Source organism: Hylobates moloch, unplaced genomic scaffold, assembly GCF_009828535.3.
Source record: "Hylobates moloch isolate HMO894 unplaced genomic scaffold, HMol_V3 SCAFFOLD_19, whole genome shotgun sequence".
Taxonomy (NCBI): Eukaryota; Metazoa; Chordata; class Mammalia; order Primates; family Hylobatidae; genus Hylobates; species Hylobates moloch.
Window position 1 is genome coordinate 23637341 of NW_026652294.1, and position 26568 is coordinate 23663908.

The 26568-nt window shown below is 55.0% G+C and overlaps 1 protein-coding gene across 2 annotated transcripts in view; it reads right to left on the reverse strand.

Annotated features, from left to right (window-relative positions):
* Positions 1-26290, reverse strand: part of NFAM1 (NFAT activating protein with ITAM motif 1) — a 48125-nt gene extending 21835 nt beyond the window's left edge. Inside the window, exons 1-3 of one of the 2 annotated variants that reach the window (XM_032138707.2) lie at positions 26124-26290; positions 4699-5028; positions 2741-2853 (exon numbers count right to left, since the gene is read on the reverse strand). In XM_032138707.2, the coding sequence (XP_031994598.1) occupies positions 2741-2853; positions 4699-5028; positions 26124-26244 (564 nt within the window). In that variant the 5' untranslated portion in view covers positions 26245-26290. The remainder of the gene's footprint in view (positions 1-2740; positions 2854-4698; positions 5029-26123) is intronic. The other variant, XM_058431121.1, reaches the window with a different exon arrangement.
* Positions 26291-26568: the final 278 nt, after the last annotated feature.

Below are 26568 nucleotides of genomic sequence, written 5' to 3' on the forward strand. Positions count from 1 at the left end.
AACAGATTTCCTTTCTTTTCTTTTTCCTTTTTTTTTTTTTTTTTTTGAGAAAGAGTCTCACTCTGTTGCCCAGGCTGGAGTGCAGTGGGGTGCCATCTCGGCTCACTGCAACCTCCGCCTCCCAGGTTTAGGTGATTCTCTTGCCTCAGGCTTCTAAGTAACTGGGACTACAGGCGTGTGGCCACCACACCCGGCTAATTTTTTGTATTTTTAGTAGAGACAGGGTTTCACTGTGTTAGCCAGGATGGTCTCGATCTCCTGACCTTGTGATCTGCCTGCCTCGGCCTCCCAAAGTGCTGGGACTACAGGCATGAGCCACCGCACCCAGACCTTCCTTTTTTTTTTTTTTTTTTAGGTGGAGTCTCGCTCTGTCGCCCAGGGGCTGGAGTGCAGTGGCGCCATCTTAACTCACTGAAATCTCTGCCTCCTGGGTTCAAGCTATTCTCCTGCCTCAGCCTCCTGAGTAGATGGGATGACAAGCACGTGCCACAATACCCAGCTAGTTTTTGTATTTTTAGTAGAGATGGGGTTTTGCTATGTTGGCCAAGCTAGTCTTGAACTCCCAGCCTCAAGTGATCCACCTGTCTCAGCCTCCCCAAGTGCTAGGATTACAAGCATGAGCCACCGCACCCAGCCTCTTTATTTTTATTTTTATTTTTTTGAGACTGTCGCCCAGGCTGGAGTGCACTGGCGTGATCTCAGCTCACTGCAACCTCCACCTCCTGGGTTCAAGCGATTCTCCCACTTCAGCCTCCCAAGTAGCTGGGATTACAAGCGCCTACCACCACACCTGGCTAATGTTTTTGTATTTTTAGTAGAGACAGGGTTTCACCCCGGGGGTCAGGCTGGTCTCAAACTTTCTTTCTTTTTGAGATGGTCTCCCTCTGTCGCTCAGACTGGAGTGCAGTGGTGTGATCACAGCTCACTGCAGCTTTGACCTCCTGGGCTCAAGCGATCCTTCCACCTCAGCCTTCCAAGTAGCCCAGGACCACAGGTGCATGCCACCATGCCTGGCTAATTTTTTAAAATGTTTTGTAGGGATGGGGTCTCTCTCTGTTACCCACGCTGATATTGAACTCCTAAGCTCAGGAAATCCTCCTGCCTCAGTCTTCTAAAGTGCTGGAATTACAGGTGTGAGCCACCATACCTGGCAGACAGAGATTTCTTTTTTTTTTTTTTTTTTTTTTTGAGACTTAGTCTTGCTTTGTCACCCAGGCTGAAGTGCAGTAGTGTAATCACACTACAACCTCCACCTCCCAGGTTCAAGCAATTCTCCTGCCTCAGCCTCTGGGATTACAGGCACCTGTCAACGCGTCCAGCTAATTTTTGTATTTTTAGTAGAGACGGGATTTTGCCATGTTGGCCAGGTTGGTCTTGAACTCCTGACCTCAAGTGATTCACCAACCTTGGCCTCCCAAAGTGCTGGGATTACAGGCATAAGCCACCGCGCTTGGCCTCAGACAGAGATTTCTTGATTTCAGTTTGGTCATTGCTGTATCCCTGGTGCCTAGAACAGGGCCTGGAATGTTGTAGATTTTCAGTGTTTGTTGAATGAATGAACACATAAATTCCTGTGGAAGAGAGCTCTTCTCTGGGTGTGGGTAGGGTCTCGGCCTTTGGATGCAGGGAGACCCCGGTGATGGTGCCGGTGTTCACCCTTCACACCCAGGGCTGTCGCTGACTCAGCTGCCCCCAGGCTTGGCCCCGAAGGTCCCCGGAGGGTGGAGCAGTAGCCTGAGCTGCTAACAGCAGCCTCTGACGAGCCCTGACCCATCACCTTTGCACCCCTGAGCCTGGGAGAACCTGGTACCCGCTGGGCACTGCATCCTTTCACTCAGCATGCCGTCTGAGCACCGTCATGTGCTGGGCAAGGAGCCCCTGAGCAAGACTGCCTCGGCCTCTGGCCCCCTGGCACTTGCTGCCAGGCAGGGAGGGTGGGCCGGCATCGAATAGGAATCCATAGGGCTGGGTGACGATGAGCGTGAGGGGAGCCCCAGCAGAGAGGCTCCCTCCCCAGGCAGGTGCCACCCATAGCGTGAGTAGGAGCCGTCCAGGTGAGGAAACGGACCAAGCTGCCTCATCCTGCACTCTAGCCCTGACTGCAGTACACTTACTATGCGGCCCTGGGCAAATGACAATGTCTCTGAGCCTGACCTTCCAGAGCTGTGAAATGGGAAGAAGCCTCCTCATGGAGTTATGGTGGAGGGTGTGTGGGAGGGCGTGTGGGAGGGCAAGTGGGAGGGTGTGGGAGGGCGAGTGGGAGGGTGTGTGGGAGGGCGAGTGGGAGGGCGTGTGGGAGGGCGAGCGGGAGGGCATGTGGGAGGGCACCTGTGCGAGTGGCTGGTAGCCCCTTCATCCCTTCCAGCCTGCTGGGATCAAGAAAACCTGAGCAGGGATTCCCTAATCTGGGGAGCTAGAAATGGTAGGCAGGAGGGCCTGCAGCCTCTCCCAGGTTCTCAGAGGGACGTGGGACCTGGGAAAGCCTGCAGAGCCCTGGTTTCTTGCAACGAGATCAAAAGGTGCCCCATGGCAGCACAGGGAGCGGCACAGGAGGGGTGCCCCCAGCCCCGGTGCAAGGGGCCACAAGGGCCACCTGTTACAGGTGTGGATGTGCCCTCACCAGGGCCCACCAGACGCCCTGCAGAGGGCAGGTATGCAGCCTGTCTGCCCCCGGGAGGCACCCCCAGCCCGTGGCGTGTCGGGTGGAGGGGCTGCGTGGCTGTGAGCATTGATCCCGTACCTTCTTCCAGAGCAGCAGGGCCGTGCCCACTACACTCAAGACACTCAGGAGGCCGGTGAAGCCAAAGAGCAGGAGCTTCTGTGGACTCTGCGGGGGCTCTCGGTACCCTGCGTCTAGGAGGAAGTGCAGGGGAGCAGAGGGGTCAGTGACCCAGGAGAAAGCGGGGCATACACACCTGATGTTCTCCCTCACTCAAGACCCTGTTTTCAATGCTACCCCACCAACACGCTCCACACCCCACGAGGCCCCCTGGGAGCCAGGGTTCGGGCCTTCATTGTCCCCCTCACTCATTTTCATGTTCACTGCCTTGATTCTCTGTAAAGACAGGGACCATTTGCTCTTCCGGTGCCCCTGCCCCAGTGACCTGGCTCCCCTGCAGGCTGCTTGTAGGGCCCTGAGCAAGATGTCTCCCCTCTCGGGGCCTCTTCTTTTCCCTGTGTGAGGTGGTGATAATACGGGTAGATGTGGCTAGGGCTGAAGGAGGCGGGTTTATCCTGGGACTGACAGGGGGCTGCACTCAGGCTAGGTGAGGCCCAGCCCTCCCACCCCATGCCATCCCCTGGTCCCTCCTGCTGGCATCCAGTCCTCCTTCCCCTCCCCCCATCCATCCATCCATCTGGCTGGCAAAAACACACGGAGTGCCAACCACGTGCCAGCCACATGAGCATGATTTCCCCAACACTGCCTATTGTCAGCCACCAGAGCATATGGGCACCATCTCCTTCAACCTCCTCCAAGTCCTTGGAAGGCAGAGGGTCGCCATGAAGACCAGGCCCAAGATCACATCGGGCAAGCAGCAGGACAGAGGCTCAAACCCAGGTCTATGGGATTCCGAAGCCACCAGCTCCTTCCAGGGGATCGCAGAGGTAGGTCAGAGAATCAGGGCTTTGGTGATGGGCTCACTCCTAACTTTTGGGATCATCATTCCTTTGAGAATGTGATGAAAACTGGCTGGGTGTGCTGTCTCGTGCCTGTAATCCCAACACTTTTGGAGGCCGAGGTGGGCGGATCACTTGAGGTCAGGATTCGAGACCAGCCTGGCCAACATGGCGAAATCTTGTCTCTATTAAAAATACAAAAATTAGCCGGGTGTGGTGGTGCACATCTGTAATCCCAGGTACTTGGGAGGCTGAGGCATGAGAATCGCTTGAACCCGGGAGGCAGAGATTGCAGTGAGCCAAGATTGTGCCAGTGCACTTCAGCCTGGGTGACAGAGCGAGACTCTGTCTCAAAAAAAAAAAAAAAGAGAATGTGATGAAAACTAAAGATCTGTCCCTGGAAAGGTGAATGATACATGAGCCAAGTGCTCACATCCACGAGGCCCCCACAAATACATACATGCACATACCTAGTTCTGCAGAAGTTCCCCCACCATGATGGCCATGGCACACTGAGACCGAGGGCCCAAGTGAGCTCTTTTAGGTCACCTGCCAGCAGCGTTTAGGGGCAGATCTGCATGCCCGGCCCTGCCCTTTCCACACCCAGGTGGAGCCCTGGCACAGCCACAGGCTGGGGCTCCCTGAAGTGGCTCTGCCTGCTTTGCCAACACTGGCAGACAAGGCAAACCATTCTCTCTTTTTTTTTTTTTTTTTTGAGATGGAGTTTTGCTCTTGTCACCCAGGCTGGAGTGCAACGGTGCGATCTAGGCTCACTGCAACTTCCCATCCTGGGTTCAAGCGATTCTCATGCCTCAGCCTCCTGAGTAGCTGGGATTACAGGCACCTGCCACCATGCCCAGCTAATTTTTGTGTTTTTAGTAGAGACGGGTTTTCACCATGTTGGCCAGGCTGTTCTCGAATCCCTGACCTCAGGTGATACACCCGCCTCGGCCTCCCAAAGTGCTGGGATGTGTGAGCCACCGCACCTGGCTCCATTCTCTATTTCCGATCCAAAGTCCCAAACTGCCATTTGAAACCTCTGTGTCCTTTGCCCTGGAAAAGCCACAGAGGAAGCCTTACCTCTGACCAGGATGAAGGTGCCGCTGCCTCTCACCGTGGAGTGTGGCCAGCGGACAGAGCAGTAGTAGGTGCCAGTGGCTGATGCACCCGGCAGCACAAGGGTGACCTGGCAGTCCAGGGTGTGGTTCTGGTTCTCTGTGCCCAGTCCAGGGTGGCAGTTGGTCGGCTTCTTAGGGCTCCTTTGTCCCTGGAGATCTTCATGAAAGTAGCTGACTGTGAAAACCTTGAATTGGGGAGTGTATGGATAGGTGATCCTACAGCTGAAGGAGACAGCTGTGTTGGCCAGGGAGGCCACGATGGGCAGGCCAGTGTGGGTCACTGACTGTCCTCCTAGAGGGGAAGCAAAGGGAGAGAGCGACAGGTCACTTGAGGCTGCCTCAATCCCACCCACTTGCCTGTTAAGGCTCACGGCCGGGCGCGGTGGCTCACACCTGTAATTCCAACATTTTGGGAGGCTGAGGCAGGCGAATCACCGGAGGTCAGGAGTTCGAGACTCCTCAGGCCAAGAGGCCACCTGGGATCAAAGCACAGGCCTGAGAAGAGAGAAAGCTGGTGATGGATGAGACATAAAGAAGGAGGCGGGAAAACAAAATAAAGAAACCCAAGCGTTTCCTGGCGGTAGACAGAGAGGGAGGCAGGTCTGCCCACAGTTCTCCCCGTGCCAAAGTAAGGAGGCATGCAGGCAGCGGGAGACACAAACCTCTCCCGGACTCTGGGCTCGGAGAGGATTTGTCAGCTTTTTATATAATATAACAGCCTAGCCTGTTATACTATATAACAGAGACTAGCCTGGCCAACATGGTGAAACCCCGTCTCTATTAAAAATACAAAAATCAGCCGGGCTAACTTTTTTATGCCCATAACCCCAGCACTTCAGGAGGCTGAGGTGGGCCGATCACCTGAGGTCAGGAGTTTGAGACCAGCCTGGCCAACATGGCAAAACCTGTCTCTATTAAAAATACAAAGATTAGCCAGGTGTGGTAGTGTATGCCTGTAATCCCAGCTACTCAGGAGACTGAGGCAGGAGAATCACTTGAACCTGGGAGGCTGAGGTTGCAGTGAGCAGAGATCATGCCACTGCACTCTAGCCTGGGCGACAAGAGCAAGAGTCCATCTCAAAAAAATAAAAAAGAAAGAAAGAAAGACAAGTCTCGTGCATCCTGTGAGCTTACCTCTGCAGGTGCAGCCCCTGCCTCTCCTGCACTTGCTGTGTGCCGGAGTTGTGCCAAGCATATTACGCACACCACTCTACCTCTCCTAATGGACCCCAAGGCAAAGTGAGAGCCCCTGTTTTATGAAGAAGAAGAGTCTGAGGGTCAGGGAGTTGAAGCACTTAGCTCCGGATCCCTCAGCAGGTAGAGAGTGGAGCTACAACCCCATCCAGGGCTGGGGCATACCAGAGCCTGCACTCCCAACTCTCCTTCTTCCCAAAGGCCAAGAGGCCACCTGGGATCAAAGCACAGGCCTGAGAAGAGAGAAAGCTGGTGATGGATGAGAAATAAAGAAGGAGGCAGGAAAACAAAATAAAGAAACCCAAGCGTTTCCTGGCGGTAGACAGAGAGGGAGGCAGGTCTGCCCACAGTTCTCCCCGTGCCAAAGTAAGGAGGCATGCAGGCAGCGGGAGACACAAACCTCTCCCGGACTCTGGGCTCGGAGAGGATTTGTCAGCTTTTTATATAGTATAACAGGCAACATCCTGAGAGCGGTTTTTCCAACAGCGCAGAGGTGCTCCACGTGGGGCCATTTCGGCTGTGATCATGATGTCAATGACCATGACAAAGCCAGTTTTGCAGGAGCCACCCCTCCCCCCACTCATCAGAGGCACCTCAGAAAACAGTTTGAAAATTCCCAAAGCAGCAGCCCTGCCTGGGGGGCTCTAACCCCTGCTGCAGGCCTCTGAGATGCTGTTTGGATCCTGGGCTGGGGGCAGCAGCCGCCCCCCGCCGCCCCAGACTTCAGCTGCACAGGCCCCTCGGCTTTAGCGCTCCTAGGTTCTCCAGGCCCCTCCTTCTCCAGCAGCTGAGCAGCAGACAGTTCTAAATTGAGGTCGGCAGCCAGCAGCCAAGAACATGCAGGCCGGGTTGTTAATCGGGAGAAGATCACGTGTTTGAGATGCTCAGAGGAGCCACAAGATTTATTTTATTGGGGAAAGTGAGGCGTGGGCCCTGCCTGTGGTGTGGAGCTGGAGTGAGGCCAGGCTGATCTCTTCCCAGGTCTCTTCAGTTCAGCTCTGAGCCAGAGCTCTGGGAAGGGGGTCCCAAAGGGAGGCCAGCCTTCTGGAAGATGCAGGAACAGAGATGGAGTTGGCCCTGTGCTTCAGTTAATTCCTCAAAACTCTGGCAATGCTGATATTTTGAGGTTCCTGTTGAGCCACTAAAGAGACACCCCCAGGCTGGGCAGGGTGGCTCATGCCTGTAATCCTAGCAATTTGGGAGGCCAAGGCGGGTGGATTGCTTGAGGCCAGGAGTTCGAGACCAGCCTGGCTAACATGGTGAAACCCCGCCTCTACTAAAAATACAAAAAAAAACCCCAAAAAATCAGGAGCCGCGGTGGCTCAGGCCTGTTGTTCTGTCACATAAGAAGGCAAGGCCAGGCATTGGAGACCAGCCTGGACAACACAGAAAGCCCTCATCTATATAACAACAATAACAAAAATTTGGCCAGGCCTGGTGGCTCGTGGCCGTAATCCCAGCACTTTGGGAAGCCAAGGTGGGCAGATCTCTTGAGGTCAGGAGTTCGAGACCAGCCTGGCCAACATGGCAAAACCCCATCTCTACTAAAAATAAAAATATTAGCCAGGTGTGGTGGTGGGCACCTGTAATCCCAGCTACTCAGGAGGCTGAGGCAGGAAAATTGCTTGAATCTGGGAGATGGAGGTTGCAGTGAGCCAAGATCGCCCCACTGCACTCCAGCCTGAATGACAGAGCAAGACTCCGTCTCAAAAAAAAAAAAAAAGAAAGAAAAAGAGAGACACCCCCTCCCTCAAAGAACTAAAGGCACTGACAGTTCCAGGGAATTGACTCACATGTCTGGCAGTCACGGTGGGTTTGACTTGTAATTGATATAACGACGCTCACTTGTGAAATGTCATTCCAGGGAGCTGGCACTCGGGCCCCCTCCAGGGCTACCCTCTGGTGGACGGAGCAGGAGGGATTTTACCCTGGACTTTGTATCTCTGGACTCTACTGCAGGATTGCTGCTGTTTAGTGATAACATTACATTTGTTTTGTCATAAAACTAAGAGCCTCGCTTCAGGGCAGGGACTTATCCGAGATGGGGCAGGGGCAGGGTAGGCATATAGAGGTGGGGGCTGTTATATTGTCCCCCAGGGACCCAGGTGGGCTGGGATGGTGGCGCGTGTCTGTAATCCCAGCTACTCAGGAGCCAAAGCAGAAGGACCTCTTGAGGCCAGGAGTTCAAGGCCAGCCTGGGCATCAGTTTTTTTTTTTTTTTTTTGATTAAAAAAAATTTTGTTAGAGACAAGAGGGGTAGGGTGAACCACAAATGACATCACCACCGACCCTGCCCAGCAGCCCTGCACAGCACTCACAGGCCACTGCCCTGTCTGTGTACCTACCCTGTGGCCCCCTCCACCTGTGACCTCCATCTCCTCACCAGGGGCCTCCTGCTCCTCCTCACAGGGTATCTAAGAGGCCACTCCAGGGGGAGGGCAGATACACTGTCAGCACCATGAAACCTTCCTGTTTGTCCTGGGCAGGAAGACTTCAGACCAATTTCTTTAAAAATTCTCCCTGTCTGAGGTACCCTTCTAGAAAATGATGAACTCTGCTACTGCAATTAAGCCGATCTTTACAATTCCAGGGAAATCTATAAAAACAGACGTCCATTGTTCTATATTCTTTTGGGATTCATTTCTTTAAGGTCACTGGGTTAGGCTCATGACAGTGCACGGCTCTGGCTCAGATCTGCCACAGCGAGGAGAGGCTTCGAAGTGAGAACCTCAGACCTCTGATGAAACTGCTGTGTCCAAAAAGTAAAGAGAGGAAGCCGTCTCTGACGAGCTCAGTCAATAACAGCCAGTCTGGAGACGTTAGGCCAAAACACCCGGGGAGGGAGAGGAGGTCTGCAGTTGCAGCCAAGGCCTCTGGGTTCTGGCCTGTGAATGTAGCTCACCACCTCCCCTGCACCTGCACCTTCCTCTTTTTTTTTTTTTTTTTTTTTTTTTTTTCTTTTGAGATGGAGTCTCGCTCTGTCGCCCAGGCTGGGGTGCAGTGGCGTGATCTCAGCTCACTGAAAGCTCCGCCTCCTGGGTTCACGCCATTCTCCTGCCTCAGCCTCCCGAGTAGCTGGGACCACAGGCGCCTGCCACCACGCCCGGCTAATTTTTTGTATTTTTAGTAGAGACGGGGTTTCACCGTGTTTAGCCAGAATGGTCTCAATCTCCTGACCTCATGATCCGCCCGCCTCGGCCTCCCAAAGTGCTGGGATTACAGGCGTGAGCCACCGCGCCCAGCCTGCACCTTCCTTTCAATGGGGCATCAGCACCCCAGAGCTGGACCCCTGCAACTGCCCAGCTCCCACCCCATCTCCTGGACCCGTCCTTCCCAGAGGCCCCTTCAGGGGTGTAGGCTGTAGAGGTCTAGGCCCTAGTAGGCTGCCGACTAGAAGCAGTCCCCTGTGAAGGCACAGTGCTGATAGGTTTCATGGTCATTTCCAAGTCCACAAATTCTTTTCAGCTGTCCTTTGTTTGTGCCTCCCACAAACATGGGAGGGCTACCAGTTAGGTCACAGGCCCTGTCCCAGACCAGGAGGGGCTCCCTGCCCTGGCAACACCCCCAGTCCAAAAGGGAAGGAGCAGAAGGAGCCTGAGGCATAAGGGCTGGTATGGGGAGCATTGAGTTTGCCTGGGATGGGGTTGGGGTGCAGGGTTGGTGGCCCAGGGGTCTAGAGGGCGTCCATGACCCAGAAGCAGGAACCCACAGACAGAAGGAAAAGAAAAAGTACAGAAATCATATCCTGGCTTGGTGTGACACAGGTCCTGTGTCAATTAAACACCACGACGATCCTAGGAGGCAACTATTGCCACCGCGTTCTGTAGTGGGTCTAGCTAGGAGTGGTGGCGCACGCCTGTAGTTCCAGCTACTCAGGAGGTCGAAGCAGGAGGATCGCTTGAGCCCAGGAGTTTGAGACCAGCCTGAGCACGTAGTGAAACCCCATCTCAAAACCAAAACCAAAAAGCAGAGGATCTTAAAGGCCCCAGATCACAGAGATCACGAGTGGTGGGGCCAGGCTTTGGACCCCAGTTGGTCTGGCTATGTTGAGGAAGAAGAGCCAGCACCCGGGCTGGGAGGCTGCCATCAGATATGGCAGGGGGTGCTCATGGTGGCACTGGGCACAGTAGCCATCAGATGCTAACAAGAGGTTTGTCAGAACCCTGGTGGGCCTCACAAATTTTCACCTCCAGATGGCCAACAAGTGGCTACTTGGCTCCAAGATCACATGGAGACCACAGGGTCACAGAAGGTGGGTGTAGAGGGGGCTGGGGAGAGCTGCAGGGCATCTGGCCTGCCCTGGGGGTGCCTGCTTCTCACCCCAGGCTGACAGGGGCTTTAGGGGGACCCTGGCTGAACTTGAGCAGTATCCCCTGAGGGAGGGGACTCGGCCGCTGTCTATCTCATGCCAGGGCATGGTGTGGCTGCATCATGGTTTGTCCCTTTTCTGGCAAAGGCAGTGTGTCCCCATGGGATAACGTGGTCTGGGGCAGTGAGCTGGCTGAGTGTCCTTCTAGACTGGCTCATGCAGCTGCCTAGAGGGGCCCACGGCCTGGCGAAGAAGACCAGGGTGGATACCAGACTCCTGGGGGCTGAGGAGGGAGTGAGAGCCGCAGAATTCCAGTTAGCACTCCCCCACTTCCGTGGGAGGCCCAACGGACTCCACGCCAAGCACCCACAGCCCAGGGCCAGCCTCCCCCGCACCTGACAAGGCAGGTCTTTTCTGCCTCCACCCAGGTTGACCGGTGGGGACGGACGAGGAGGGGGTCTGGGTGGGAAAGAGAAGAGGGACCTCACCCCTCACCCTCACACAGGCCCCAGGTGGCTGGGGAACCACTTCAGCCTTAGAATTTGAAGTTTTGTCTGTTATACAGGGTTAGAGATGTGAAGAACTGGGACCCATTTGTGACTTTCGGTGACCATAGAACTTTGACTTAGAGTGACCAGAGGAGCTGAGTTTTGCCGGGAGAAATCCCCCGACACTAAGGGGTCTAGAGGGCCCAGGAGCTGCTCCCAGCTGCTTTTCTGGTCATTCTCCAGGGTCCCATGGAATCTGGGGCAGGCAGAGCTGGAACAGGTCCTGGGGCGCAGAGAGGAAACGTCTCAAGGAGCCCCAGGTGTTTTCTGTGCAGGGAACGGATTTGAGAACTTCCCTTCCATTTAGAGAATTTAGGAGGATTTGAGATTCGCCCTGTGGAGAGGCGGGGCCTGGAGGTGGCTGCAAGGAGCACCCCTGAGGCTCAGGGAGGGCAAAGTTGGGGCAGAGAGTGAGGAGGGGCTGGTGAGGACCTGAACTCTCCTGCCTGGCCTGCCCTGCCGGGATGGAAGTCTGCACAGGCAGGGAGTTTGGCCCAGGGGGAGTTTCCTGAACAGGAGCGTCTTGAGCCTGGTGAATGTGGATAGGATGGTGCAGGGAGAGGGGAGAGGGCACCCATAGTGAGGACCATGGGGGAGGAGGGGTGGAGCAGGAGGGCAGCAGAGCCATCAGAGGCAGGGCTGCCACACGGTGTCTGGGAGGGCCCCCGCCCCATCCCCGGGCTTGGCTGTTTGTTTTGAGTCTTCAACTCCTCTCCTGTGCCTCCCCACCCCCACAGAACTGCAAGCACAGACGTCTCATCTGGGCAGCGCCGCGGATCCCTGCTTAGTCTGCCCACCCCGCTTTACAGGAGACTGTGTTTTCGGGGGTGACACACCCTCCATCCCTCACTTCTCTGCAGTTCCAGGGAAGTCCCTCCCACACTGTGAGGAAGCCTTGGGCCTGGCCAGAAATAGGGGCGATGAGCGGGGGCGTTTGGGAAAAGCCCAGGTTCTGGAGGCAACAGGCCTGGACGTGGCTCCTGGCTCTGCCACTTCAAGGCTGTGCAACTTGGGCAGCTGGCTTTACTTCTCTGACCTCAGCGTCTCCCCGCAACACAGGGAGAGCAACAATGCCAGCCTTAAGGGGTTGTGGTGGGATTAATTGAGACTTGGAACCCAGCTACTTGCCACGGGCCAGGCTGCCTTTCCCCAGTGACAAGAATGAGACGGGGAGTCCTCCTTGGGGATCTACAAAGGCAAATCCCAGCCAGGTGTGGCGGCTCATGCCTATTAATCTCAGCACTTTGGGAGGCCGAGGCAGGCGGATCACATGAGGTCAGAAGTTCAAGACCAGCCTGGCCAACATAGTGAAACCCCTTCTCTACTAAAAATACAAAAAATTATCTGGGTGTAATGGCACAAGCCCATAGTCTCAGATACTTGGGAGGGTGAGGCAGGAGAATCGCTTGAACCCAGGAGGCGGAGGTTGCAGTGAGCCGAGATCGCAATGCTGCACTCCAGCCTGGGTGACAAGAGCTGTCTGTTTTTTTTTTTAAAAAAAAGGCAAATGCCAGCCCTATATCCTTCTGCCGGGTTAAATGACACGCCCTCAGCGCAGGGCACGTAGGCCCTGATGGTCCAGGTGCAGAAGGACCCCCAGGGGTCTTTCCCTGACCCAGGGTTGGGCACCGTCCCTGTCCCGGGCGCTGGCCTGGCCTGGCTGAAGGCCCCTCAGGGGTGTGGTGTGTGCAGGGCTGGGGGCACCAACAGCCCTCTACCTTCAGCCTCCAGCTGCTCTTCTCCCACCCTTATTGGGAAAGAGTTTGTCAACCACCCGTGGGTGCCTGAGTCCTTCCTTTTCCGGTTCTTCTTATGAATCTGTGGCTGCTTGAACTTGGAGTTTGAGAGCTGGGCGGGGTTGCTATCCTCCCACACCTGGCGCGGGGACCCCATGCTGAGTGAATCCCTGGCGGGGTGTGCCCCCACGCATTGGTGTGCCCACCCGGCAGCTTTCCTGTGGATCACTGATGTTCAGAATCAGACCTGCCCACCACCTGCACAATATCCCCATCCCTCCAACTCAACAGCTCCCATCCAGTCCCCTCTCCTACCCAACCAGCGCTGTCGCTGTGGCTCTGAGCCCCCAGCGATCCACAAACTCAATCCTGCTCCTGCCCTGCCTGAACCGGCAGGGGCTCCCTGCTGGAGGAGACCCAGGAAGGAGTCTGGAATCAATTTACGGGGTCAAGACAAGCAATTAAAAAAAAAAAAAGAACATGAAGCATTTCATGCGTGTAAGGGCACTGTTTGCGACCTTCTAGTTTCAGTTATATTCATACAATTGGGTTCAGACAGGGTCACGCTAAAACATGCATCTCTTAACTTTGGGCCACAGCTAGAAAAATGGAAAGTCCCGGGCTTGGAGGATCCAGTTCTTGCCTCCCAGGACCTGCATAGCCCCGCTCAGCTGCTCTCTGGCCCTCACTCTCCCACTCCTGCGTAGACATCAGCCTGCCACACTCCGGCGCCTTCGCCCGTGCTGTTCCAGCTGCGTGGAATGTCCTACCCATTCCTTCCTCTCCTGGGCTTTGGGGTCCCCCTCTCTGTCTCCAGGACGTGCTCACTTCCTCCCTGAGCCACTCCTGGGTGTCTGGCTGCCCCACACTGCACAGACTCTCAGGCATCACTGTTAAGCCATGTGATCAGAAGACCAATGTCCCCTGGGTTTGGTTTCACCTTTTGCAGATGACAAAACTGAGGCTCAGAGAAGGCAAGAGGTTTGCCCAAATTGCGGTGGTAGACATGGGATTTTAAGGTGGGTCCCTTGAGTCTATAATCCCACTCTTGGTTTTTGTTTTTGTTTTTGTTTTTTTTGAGGCAGAATTTTGCTCTTGTTACCCAGGCTCGAGTGAAATGGCACGATCTCGGCTCACTACAACCTCCACCTCCCTGGTTCAAGCGATTCTCCTGCCTCAGCCTCCCGAGTTGCTAGGATTACAGGCATGCGCCACCTCGCCTGGCTAATTTTGTATTTTTAGTACAGGTGGGGTTTCACCATGTTGGCCAGGCTAGTCTCGAACTCCTGACCTTGGGTGATCTCTTGAGCTCAGGACTTTAAGATCAGCCCGTGGAATATAGCGAGACCCCATCTCTACTCAATAAATAAATAAATTAGCCAGGCATGATGGCATGCCTGTAGTCCTAGCTACTCAGGAGGCTAAGGCAGGAGGATCACTTGAGCCTGGGAGTTCGAAGCTGCAATGAGTTATGATCATGCCACTGCACTCCAGCCTGGGTGACAGAGAGAGACCCTCTCTCAAAAAACAAACAGGCTGGGTGCAGTGGGTCACGCCTGTAATCCCAGCACTTTGGGAGGCCAAGGCAGGTGGATCACCAGAGGTCAGGAGTTCAAGACCAGCCTGGCCAACACGGTGAAACACTGTCTCTACTAAAAATACAAAAATTAGCCGGGTGTGGTGGCAGGCGCCTGTGATCCCAGCTACTCGGGAGGCTGAGGCAAGAGAATCGCTTGAACCCAGAAGGCAGAGGTTGCAGTGAGCCGAGATCGCCCATGCCACTGCACTCCAGCCCGTGTGACGGAGCGAGACTCCGTCACAAACAAACAAACAAACAAACTCCTCAAAGCAAGCAAAAGAAAACATTCTCAAAGGAAAGAAATATACTTCTTTAAAGGGAGTCAAAAATTCACAGGCTGTTTCCTTAAATTTGGGTCATGTAATAGGTAGACAGGGCCAGCAATAGGTAGGGGCCTGGGAACAATGGTAGTCAGAAATGGCCCTGCAGCACTAGGGGACTGTTATTGTCACCTCAGCTCAAGCAGAGCCTGTGGCTCCCAAAACAGAAGTGACCCCCGAGCCCTCTACAGGCTGGCCCTGTGACAAGGCCAGTGCTGCAAAGGGCCAGGTGGCATCCCTGTTCTGCAGCAGGGGCGGACGTTTTGGGGAAGGAATGCACCGTGGAAAACTTGGTATGCTCTTATTGAAAATGCTCCCATGGGCCAGGCGCAGTGGCTCATGCCTGTAATCCCAGCACTTTGGGAGCGTAAGGTGGGTGGATCTCCTGAGGTCAGGAGTTTGAGACCAGCCTGGCCAACATGGTGAAACCCCATCTCTATTAAAAATACAAAAATTAGCCAGGCGTGGTGGTGGGCGCCTGTAATCCCAGCTACTCGGGAGGCTGAGGCAGGAGAATCGCTTGAACCTGGGAGGCAGAGGTTGCAGTGAGCCGAGATCACATCATTGCACTCCAGCCTGGGCAATAAGAGTGAAACTCTGTCTCAAAAAAAAAAAAAAAGAAGAAGAAGAAGAAAATGCTTCTGTGGCTTCCTCTCACCCCCAGAATCTGCCACCCACAATCTCCCCCATCCCTCACACTCTGCTCCAGCTGCTGAGGCTCCTCTCACCACCAAGTCATGGGCCAGGGCTTTGGTCCCAGCTCCCCGCTGCATGGAACTCAATCCCTTCTATGGCATCAAGCGCGCATTGTCAGCCAAGGGCGTGAGGACCCAGACAACGCTGATCAAAGGTATCCATCCCAAGTTAGGTCGATTTTAAAGGAAAACACTTTGATTCCCCAGCTACAGAAGAAAGCAGTTCCCACGGTCTTTATTTAAGGCATGGGGTTTGCCCTCCAATTTAATTCTGGCATCTCTCAGAGCTGTGCCTTTTTAAAGGCCCATCTGAAAGGCTGCGATCAGGGCTGTTGGTTTTATCTCAGAGCCCCAGCCATGTGCCTGAGCACAAATCCCAGGATGCCACAGACGAGCAGGCGGGCAGGACACAGGCATCAAATGCAAAGGTGTGTGACCAAGTGGCTGGCGAGGGAGGGGCATTTTGCAGGACTTGGAAGGCAACCTTTGAACAGAGACTATTTCGGAGCTTTTAGCACCATTGCCTTTGGAATGGCGCCATCGGACAGATTGTCACATCTTTCAACACCTCCAAATTACAAAGATGCATCAAGACGTGGCCATTTCCACAGCCCATCCACGGCTCATTTTCATGCCTGTAGACCCCTGAACCAGTGTGTACGGTGGCCGCTCAGGGACACAAACCAAGTGCAGAATGTCCATGGTTTGAATCGGGAATAAGCCTCACAAGGGTCAATCAGTGTCTTTATAGCAGTTGCCTCATTTTTGCCTGTTTTGAAAGTCAAGGCCGGGCGCAGGTGTTCACGCCTGTAATCCCAGCACTTTGGGAAGCTGAGGCGGGTGGATCATCTGAGGTCAGTAGTTCGAGACCAGCCTGGCCAACGTGGTGAAACCCCATCTCTACTAAAAATACAAAAATTAGCTGGGCATAGTGGCACACGCCTGTAGCCCCAGCTACTCAGGAGGCTGGGCAGGAGAATCGCTTGAACCTGGGAGGTGGAAGGTGAGCCGAGACCGTGCCACTACACTCCAGCCTGGGTGACAGAGTGAGACTCTGTCTCAAAACAAAAACAAACAAAAAAAGAAGGTCAAAAAAAGGTCAAGTCGCTCCAACTTTGGAGCTCATTTGAGAGTGTGGTCTGGGTCATCAGGGGACTCAGCCTCTCCTTTTATAGCCACCTCTCTACCCTCAAAGGGGCATCAGGATGGTGTGGAAGGTGGCAATAGGGCCAAAAGGGTGAGGTTGGGGTCTGCTTCTTGTCTCTGATTTGGAGTGGGCAAAATGAAGTGAGGGGAACAGGCTGGGCACGGTGGCTCACGCCTGTAATCTTAGCACTTTGGGAGGCCGAGGCGGGTGGATCACGAGGTCAAGAGTTTGAGACCAGCGTGGTCAAGATGGTGAAACCCTGTCTCTACTAAAAATACAAAAATTAGCTGCGCGCAGTGGTGGGCCTCTGTAATCCCAGCTACTTGGGAGGCTGAGGCATGAGAATCACTTGAACCCGCGAGGCAGAGATTGCAGTGAGCCAAGATCTCGCCACTGCACTCCAGGCTAGGTGACAGAGCAAGACTCTATCTCAAAAAAAAAAAAAAAAAAAGGAAATGAAGTGAGGGGAACAGACCCCCCAGAGTGCCTCCTTCAGCAGGGAGTGTGTGTTCACCCAAAGTCTCACCAAGGAGGGCCAGGCCCTGCCACCAGGAAGGGAGCTGACAGATGGAGACAGAAAGAGGTGGGAGAAAGGAAAGACCGTGGGCTGCAGGAGTCCAGAGAGGGGGGCCCATCTCAGCCTGGGAGGGGCAAAGCGTTCCTGGGAAGGCAACTCTTGGAGTGTGGGTCATTATTTGGTTTTTAAATTAGAATTCTTTAGGTACCCCTACCACCTCCCAGTAACAAAGTGAAACATGTTCACTGTAGAAATTCTAAAAATGCCCAGCATTTTTGGAGGCCAAGGTGGGAGGATTACTTGAGCTCAGGAATTCAAGGCCAGCCTGGGCAACACAGCAAGACCCCATTTCTGAAATAAATAAATAAATAAAATTAGCTGGGCAAGGTAGCAGTGCCTGCAGTTCCAGCTACTCTGGAAGCTGAGGTGGGAGGACCACTTGAGCTCAGGAGTTTGAGGCTGCAGTGAGCCATGACTGTACCACCTCAGTCCAGCCTGGGTGACAGTATGAAACCCCATCCCTCTTTTCTTTTTTTTTTTTGAGATGGAGTCTCACCTTGTTGCCCAGGCTGGAGTGCAGTGGCATGATCTCAGCTCACTGCAATCTCTGCCTCCCAGGTTCAAGAGATTCTCCTGCCTCAGCCTCCTGAGTTGCTGGGATTACAGGCATGTGCCACCACACCCAGCTAGTTTTTGTATTTTAACAGAGGCAGGGTTTCACCAGGTTGGCCAGGCTGGTCTTGAACTCCCGACCTCATGACCTCACCATGTTGGCCAGGCTGGTCTCAAACTCCTGACCTCATGACCTCACCATGTTGGCCAGGCTGGTCTCAAACTCCTGTTCACTGAGGCAGTGATCTGCCTGACTTGGCCTCCCAAAGTGCTGGGATTACAGGTGTGAGCCATCACACTGACTGAGACCCCATCTCTTAAAAAAAAACAAACATACGGCCGGGCACGGTGGCTCACGCCTGTAATCCCAGCACTTTGGAAGGCCGAGGCGGGCAGATCACAAGGTCAGGAGATTGAGACCATCCTGGCTAACACAGTGAAACTTCACCTTTACTAAAAATACAAAAAATTAGACGGGCGTGGTGGTGGGCGCCTGTAGTCCCAGCTACTCGGGAGGCTGAGGCAGGAGAATGGCGTGAACCCGGGAGGCGGAGCTTGAGGTGAGCCGAGATCACACCACTGCACTCCAGTCTAGGGGACAGAGCAAGACTCCGTCTCAAAAAAAAACAAAAACAACAACAAGAAAACACAAAAAACATACAAACAACAAGAAAAAGAAATTCTAGAAATGACAACAAAATCTCAAGAAGCAAGCTGAACTTGTTCAGCTGAACAGTTCTGCCACCCGACCTCACAGCTGTGAGCATCTTGCTATCTTTCTTCCCATCACTTGACGAAGCTGAACTTGGAAGGAAGAGAAGAGCAGGAGGCAGACAGTTGGGGGAGGGGTGTGGAGAGAGGTTTTAAACCCAAGAAAGTTCTCGGGTAAAGCTTCTCAAATTCTTGAAATGGGCACTGCGCCTTGGTGGAGTTGGAAGGAATGATTTGTGTCTGGGAGGGGGGGTACAAGGGGATGCCTCAGAGGTGGGAAGCAGCTTGAACACTGCCCTGGAAACCTAGTGGAGCCTCTGAGGGCTTTTAAATTGGAAAGTGACATGATCATCTATCTTTCTTTCTTTCTTCCTTCCTTCCTTCTTCCTTCCTTCCTCCTTCCTTCCTTCCTCCCTCCCTCTTCCTTCCTTCCTTCCTTCCTTCCTTCTTCTTTCCTTCCTTCCTCCCTCCCTCTCTCTCTTTCCTTTCTTTCTTTTCGTACTTATTTATTTATTTATTTTCTGAGATGGAGTCTTTTTTTTTTTTTTTTTTTGCTGGAGTGCAGTGGCGCAATCTCAGCTCACTGCAAGCTCCGCCTCCCGGGTTCAAGCCATTCTCCTGCCTCAGCTTCCCGAGTACCTGGGACTACAGGCGCCCACCACAACGCCCGGCTAATTTTTTGTATTTTTAGTAGAGACGGGGTTTCACTGTGTTGGCCAGGATGGTCTCGATCTCCTGACCTCGTGATCCGCCCGCCTCGGCCTCCCAAAGTGCTGGGATTACAGGCGTGAGCCACCGCGCCCGGCTGAGATGGAGTCTTGCTCTATTGCCCAGGCTGGAGTGCAGTGGTGCAATCCCGTCTCACAGCAAACTCTACCTCCCAGGTTCAAACAATTCTCCTGCCTCAGCCTCCCCAGTAGCTGGGACTACAGGTGCGTGCCGCCATGCCTGGCTAATTTTTTTGTATTTTTGGTAAAGAAGGGGTTTCACCATGTTGGCCAGGCTGGTCTCGAACCTGACCTCAGGTGATCCACCCACCTCGGCCTCCCAAAGTGCTGGGATTACAGGTGTGAGCCACTGTGCCTGGCCCATATTTGCATTTTAGAACAAGGACAAGAGAAATACTAGAATTCCAGTCTCCCTCAGCCTTTGAAACCCTGCCTTGCATTAGTGATTCCTTCTGTGGGATCTGTTGCACTCTCGCCCTCAGCCTGCTTCTAAAATATATATGCTTCTGGCTGTTAACACACTAACTCCTTCCCCTGGACAACTTGGCTATCTCACTTTTATCCTGACTTCTCCTAAATCTCCACCTCCCACAAGATCCCTCACCCTCCAGGCACACAACCTCTCCAGGCCTCCGTCCTTCCCTCTGTCCTCCCCTCCCTGCCCTTCTACTTCCTCCACCCTGCCAGCTCCCTCCTTCCCTCCCTGTCCGCCGCCTCCTGCCCACCACGGGATGCTTTCAGCTGGCTGGCTCTGCTGCCACCAAGGAGGTCAGCAAAGATGCTGGTGGGTCCTGAGGCTTCTGGCCTTGACCATGACCCTGCAGACCTCTCTCTTTGACCTTCCCTCCTCTTCCCCTCCACCCCCAGGCTTCCTGAGCCTGCGTACTCTCTCTGCACTGTCCCTGGCTTTTCTCACACAGCCTGCCTCTTAAAGTTGGATGCTTGTTCCTTGGCTCTGCCCACAGCCTCATGTGCCTCAGGCGAGCTCGGTCATGCCCCACATGCCTCTGAGCGCCTGTGTGCTCGGGATCACAGGTGAACACCTTGAGGGAGAGGGAGGGGGACTGGGTTTGTTCAGGGTGGGGAAGGAGCCAGAGGGGGTACTACAGAGGAGCCTATGAGTTTGACCTTGACAGACAGTTTGGATGTCACCAGGTGGGCAAGTGAGAGGATACCCTCCAGATCCAGGGAGCAGTGTAGAAGCAAAGGTTCAGGGGAGTGGGTGTGGCTGGCTTCTTCAGGAGACGGGACTCCTCTGCCTCCAGCCAACCTCAAAGGTGGGAGTGGCCATAAGGAGCAGGCACCCAGGAAGAAGGGGTGGCCCAGGGATGGGGAGGGTCTTATCTGAATGCACCAGGGTTAGGGGCCTGCTGATGGCAGTGAGACTGTTTGCGGTTATGCTCTGTGAACCCCTGGCCCCTGGCCCACCAGCAGCAAGCAAAGATCTGGCCCAGGCCCTGCCCTTCCTCCACCTCAGCACCCGCAGTGGGGTGCGTGGGGAGCAGAAACAGCCAGGGTCAGCATTCCGCCTCTTCTGGCTCTTCTCCGCACCCTGCACAGCCCCCAGGCCCTAGAATGAAGTCCCCAGGTACAGCCACTCATCAAATAGAGCCTCAGCAGCCAAGTACATCCAAGTCCCAGCCAAGACTCTGCAGCCCCTCCTCTGTGCCGGCCTGGTGCTGGACTCGGCCTCAGAGAACTGGCTCAGGTGGGGCCTGGCCCTCCAGGCCCTCTGTTTTGGCAAAGGTGCCATCAGGGCTCTGGCCTGAGTGTGTCCTGGGACAGTGAATCACCCCTGCCTGCAGGAGGACTGGGGAGGCCATGGTGAGCCCCTTGGCCTGCGAGGACCTGAGTCTCGGGGTGCAGAGGAATAGGTGGGGCCGATGGCTGGGCCCACAGAAGCCTGGTGGGCAGGACCCTCACGACCCACGACCCATGACCCACGACCGAAGGTGAGCACTGAGTCCCCTCCCTCACTGTGCCCTCGAGCCCTGTCCCTAGGGCCAAAGCCTCACAGACCCTCCCTGAGGGGTCCCAGGTGCCACACCCTGAGGCCATCATGGTGCTGGATGTGCCTTCCTATTGCTGTCTGGGAGGATGCTGAGCACCCAGGCAAGGGGGCTCGTGGAGGTTCAGCGTGCTCCGGAGACTTGGCCAAAGGCTCCCAGGACCCAAATCCAGGCTGCTCAGACCTCACCGGGAGCCCAGGTGCCCCACTTGCCAATTTCATGTCCATATCCCTCCCCTCCCTCTCACCAGGCTTACCCCGTCCCTTTCTCTGGTTTCAGCCCCATCTGGGTCCTGTTGCCCATGTCCCCACTAGGGTACGGCCTTGCTTAGATCCATGAGGAGCAAGCAGAGGGTCAGATCCTGCCTCCGGGTCCACATTTCCCCAGGATGTCCTCTCTCCCATTCACTACACAGGGGGTCTCATTACCCTACCAATGCTGGAGAGGAGCCAGGGCTCAGGGAGGGCAGAGGATGACTACCCAGCCCTTCCATCTCCTCCCCCAGGCGCCCCTCCTGTGGCATCGCGTCTCCACCCTGCTCAGAGCTTAATTCATCCTTGATTGTCACCATTTCCTGAGCATCCGCTGGGTGCCAGCCCCGTGCTGGGAGTCAAGGATTAGAAGCCACATGAGTCCGCACAGTACCTTTTGATTTTTTCAACCACTTAAAAATATAAAAACCATTCATAACTCACAGGCCATACAAGAGGCAGTGGGCTGGGTTTAGCCCACCGGCCGTGGTTTCAACTCTTGCTCTATCTATAGCAACAAAACGAACTTCAGCCATATTGTGGACTGGATCTATCTTAAAAAACACAACGCTCAGTGAAAGAAGCGGGTCGCAGGAGAATACACACAGTATCCTTCAATTATACAAAGTTCACAAACAGGCGAAGCTAGTCCATATGGTTTCGGGATGTGTACTAATGATAAAACTACAAAGAAATGCCAGTAAGTGATCTCTCCCACAAGCTGGGATGGGGGTACCTTTGGTGGGGCATGGGGTGGGGCGGTGTCTGTGGGGCGAGGGGAGTAGAAGGGGCTCTGAGGCACTGGGATGTTCTCATTCTTGACCTGGTGGGAGTCACACAGGACTTTGTTTTCTAGTGCTTACCACACAGCACTGCGTTTTTGTGTGTGATAGTTCACCATGACAGAGGAGACGGCAGTGAGACAGGACCCGCTGGGAGTGTGCCCGGACCCCTACCTGAGGGGCATTTGTGATCCACCCAATGACAATCTGCATCCCACTGCTGTGTCAGACTTCCCCTGTGGTCAAGCTGAGCCTCTCCTGGCCCTCCTGGCCCTGCCTTTTGGGCTTTCAGCCCTCATTCCCTCAGCCACCTCCCGCTCTGTCCCCACTCAGCGGGCAGCCTTTCCAGCACTCCCCTGCCTCTCCCCGCCCGCCTCTGCCTGTGCCTCGAAAGTCCTTTATTGGGATTAGACAAAGATGAAAAACAGAGGCTACTCCTGACGAGGTCCGGAGCGGCGGGAAGGGAGGCAGGAGGTCTCAGCCTGGAGCAGGCAGGGGCTCCTGAACGTCCTTTTTTATTATTATTACTTTTTTGAGGCAGAGTCCTGCTCTGTCACCCAGGCTGGAGTTCAGTGGCACGATCTCAGCTCAATGCAACCTCTGCCTCCCAGGTTCAAGCAATTCTCCTGCCTCAGCCTCCTGAGTAGCTGGGATTACAGGCGCGCACCACCTGGATCCAGAACAAACCTGTCTGGTAACTCCCGCCGAGGCTCACGGTCCCACCAGGCTGAGAGTGGGGCCTATGGCTTGTTCACCTCTGGGTCCCTCCTGTGCCTAGAACCGGTCCTTCTCAATGGATATGTGAGAAATAAATACAGCCCAGAGTTCTGGAAAGGCCACAAAGAGAGAGGGGACTGACATTTGCAGAGGACACTAAGGTGCAGAGAGGTTAAGTAATTGCCTGAGGTCACACAGCTGTCACCAGAAGAAGGCAGGCCTGGAACTCAGGTCTGTCCAGCCCCGAAGTCCTTGGGGAGGACTGAGGCCCGTGGAAGCTGAGTTGCAGCTCCTGGAAAAGCCAAGCCCCCAACAATTCCCGTCTGGGGAGACCACCTTTGAGAAAAGCAGGCTTTGCAGAGGGGTCAAGAAGCCAGAGGGGACGCCCAAGTCCCGGCTTAAGTGGGAGGAGGAGGGCGGCTGGGAGCAGGAGCGGGCACCCAGGATGAGCTGGAGGCCGTGGGGTCACCAGCTGCACCTCAAGTTTCCATGGCTCTGGCGAGGCTGGCAGGCGGCTGACACTCACTGAGGGAGGGCTAATGACATGCTGGGCACTCAGTCCTCAGGATGTGTTTAGGCGGCAGTGTTATCACAACCATTTAACAGAGGAGACAATTGAGGCATAGCGATAGAAGTAATCTGCCCAGGGTGCCTGGGCTCAAACTGGGCCGGGCATGGTGGCTCACGCCTGTAATCCCAGCACTTTGGGAGGCCAAGGTGGGTGGATCACCTGAGGTCAGGAGTTCGAGACCAGCCTGGCCAACACGGTGAAAACCTGACTCTACTAAAAATACAGAAATTAGCCAGGCATCGTGGTGGTTGCCTGCAATCCCAGCTACTCAGGAGGCTGAGGCAGGAGAATCACTTGAACCTGGGAGGCGGAGGTTGCAGTGAGCCGAGATGATGCCACAGCACTCCAGCCTGGGCAACAGAGCGAGACTCTGTCTCAAAATAAATAAATAAATGAAAAATCAAACTGAAGATGAATGCCCCTGGCCTGTACTCCTAAGCCAGCATCCTATTGCAAGTTCAGGGATACGGGGCAGAATCAGGGATGCTGGCCTTCAGTGACACCCCTGTGGACGCAGCTGAGGGATGCAAGCTGGGTTGGTACTGATAGGTGGCAGAGCTGGTTGCACCAGGCTGATGGTTATGATCAGGGGAGGTTTGGAAGATGTGGGAGGGGCAAGATTCCTTCGAGCAAACCCTCAAAGCTCTGAGACGAGAAGGCAGGGGTGTGACATGGAGTGACAGATAGATGAAGGGGGATGCACAGGGGTAAGACAAAGAGCAGGTTGGGGGTTGGGCACAGTGGCTCACGCCTGTAATCCCAGCACTTTGGGAGGCCAAGGCGGGTGGATCACCTGAGGTCAGGAGTTCGAGACCAGCCTGGGCAACACTGCCAGTCCCTATCTCTACAAAAAAATTTAAAAAATAGCTGGGTGTGGTGGCACATGCCTGTGGTTCCAGTTACTCGGGAGGCTGAGGTGGGAGGATCATTTGAGTGAGGGAGGCAGAGGTTGTAGTGAGCTGAGATTGCACCGCTGCACTCCAGCCTGGTGGACGGAGCGAGACCTTGTCTCAAAAAAATAAAAACAGGACGGGCACAGTGGCTCACGCCTGTAATCCCAGCACTTTGGGAGGCTGAGGTGGATGGATCACCTGCGGTCAGGAGCTCAAGACCAGCCTGGCCAACATGGCAAAACCCTGTCTCTACTAAAAATACAAAAATTAGCTGGGTATGATGGTGGGCGCCTGTAGTGCCAGCTACTCGTGAGGCTGAGGCAGGAGAATCACTTGAACCCAGGAGGCAGAGGTTGCCGTGAGCCAAGATGGTGCCACTGCACTCCAGCCAGGGTGACAAGAGTGAAACTCTCTCAAAAAAAAAAAAAAAAAAAAAAAGCGTGGGTGGGGGTTTGTCTGCTGCTCCAAGGGACTCTAGGACACCACAAGGGTGTTTTCACCTCTTGTGAAAGAACAGTTTCTCTTTTATGTAATGTTTGTTGCAATACCGGGTGGGAGAGGGTGGCACTGGGAATGTTTTGTTGTAGTTGAGACAGTTACAAAAGAGCTTTTCCTCGGTAGCAGCACCCCAGAAAACCTCTTACTGCTCGGTTACCAGGGTGTGCTGGGTGTCTTTTGGGGAGGAGGAGCCACACAAAGGGAAAGGATGGGAATTGGGGGAAATTAAGTTAAAAACGACTGTGAGTTGAGACAGATTGACACTAACAGGCTGCATTTCTGGGGTCTGACTGTGTTTGCACCAACTGTCTGGGGTGTGGGGGGAGGCGTGCACAGGATTAAAGGAGATGGGATCCTAGGGCTCTGGGCTCCAGCCTGGGGAGATACACACAGGTCAGCCTTTGCTTCCCCAGGGTAAGTTTCCGGTGAAGAACATTCTTTACAAGTAAGAGGAGCCTCCAAGCCTACTGGCCGAGGGGCCCAGCTCGGGGCTGAGGCTGGCCTCTACTTACCAGCTAGGTCTTGAGCAAATGAACTGGCTTCCCTGGGCCTCCTTTTCCCTGTCCTTAAAATGGTGCAGGTGAGGACAATAGGGGCCCCAAGGGGTGCTGTGAGGGTGGCCAGTGCGTGCCCTGCGAAGGGCTCCATAAAGCCTAATTCGTGGTCATGAGAGGGGGTGCAGCAGGACAGGGTGGGGACAGCTCTTGGAAGCCCCATAAATTCTAAGAGAATAGAAAGGAAGGCACCCGGTCTCCACAGTGGAGGCCACCCCTTTGGCCAGAGGGAGGGTTGGCTGCTGCCCGGCCAAGGAGGGGCGGAGAGAATCTGGCAGAACTCACTGAGCCCTCGTGCTGGCAGCCCTGGAATGGGACCCTCCTGGGCCTTCCCTGGCCTGATGAACTGGCCGTGAGGCCACCTACCCCACAGCCTGGCTCGGAGCCCGGCCACCCAGCTTCCAAGAAAGCCTGGGACCAGGAAAGCAGCGCCGCTGGCGTGGAAAGACACATTTGCGTCCTAAAACACTTGGCCTCTGGTTGTATTTCAGGAACTGGGAGGTGCGACCCTTTCTGGTGACTGACAGTTCTGTGCCTCTGGGCGCAGCGCCCTGTGGCTGGCCCTGGTGTCCCCCCTCTCTCCCTGGCCAATGCCAGCAACAACCCAGAGGGTAGCCCCACCACTTGCCAGGTTCAACGCAGGCTCCCCCACAGCAGCCACGTGAGGTTCCTCGGGTGGGGAGCTGTCCCTCCCCCCTGCCCCGCCCCCGACCCCAGCCACACAGTGCCCACCCTCCTTGTTTAAAGGCCAGGAGGCCAGACTGCTGGGGGGAAGCTGTCACAGCAGCGAGGGAGAGAGCGCTGTCCCCCTCCCCTGCAAAAGCCACCTTAGCAAGGCATTAGCTAAACATCTTCTCGGTCCCCGAAGGCTTCCCCTGTGAAGTCTGCAGCGTTCAAACGACAACCAGCAAATCCCCAGAGACAGGTCCCTGGGAATTAGCTTCGCCGGGCGGGATGAAAGCCGCTCTGATGTTCTGGAGCGAGAGAGTAGAGAGAAGGAGGAGGACAGACACTACCTGCCAGTCGCAGGGTCCCGGGCAGCAGCAGCAGGCCAAGGAGGAGCCAGGGGGCTGTGGGGGGCCCAGGAGGGCATGGGAGGCCGGGCAGGGCCCGCCACCTCAGAGGCTGGCTCCCCATCTGGGGGCCTGCTTGTCCGCGGCGACTCTTTAGTTCACAGGAGGGGACGGCCTGCGCTGACAGCTTCCCCTTTGCTTTCCCCACGAAGCTCCTCCCTGGCAGCCCCTGACCTTCCGCTCAGAAGCAAAGCTGGAACAGCCCAGCAGGGTGGCCGCCAGATGAGGAACCTGGCAACTGAGACTGGTCCAGGCCACACGACCAGAAGAAGAGCTGGAGACGGGACCCAAGCCTCCCCAGTCCAACCCCTGGTGGGCTTCACTCCGTCTCAGCCCCTTTCCAGCAGAGGCCCCATCCAGGAGACACTGGTAACCGTGCAAACGGGTC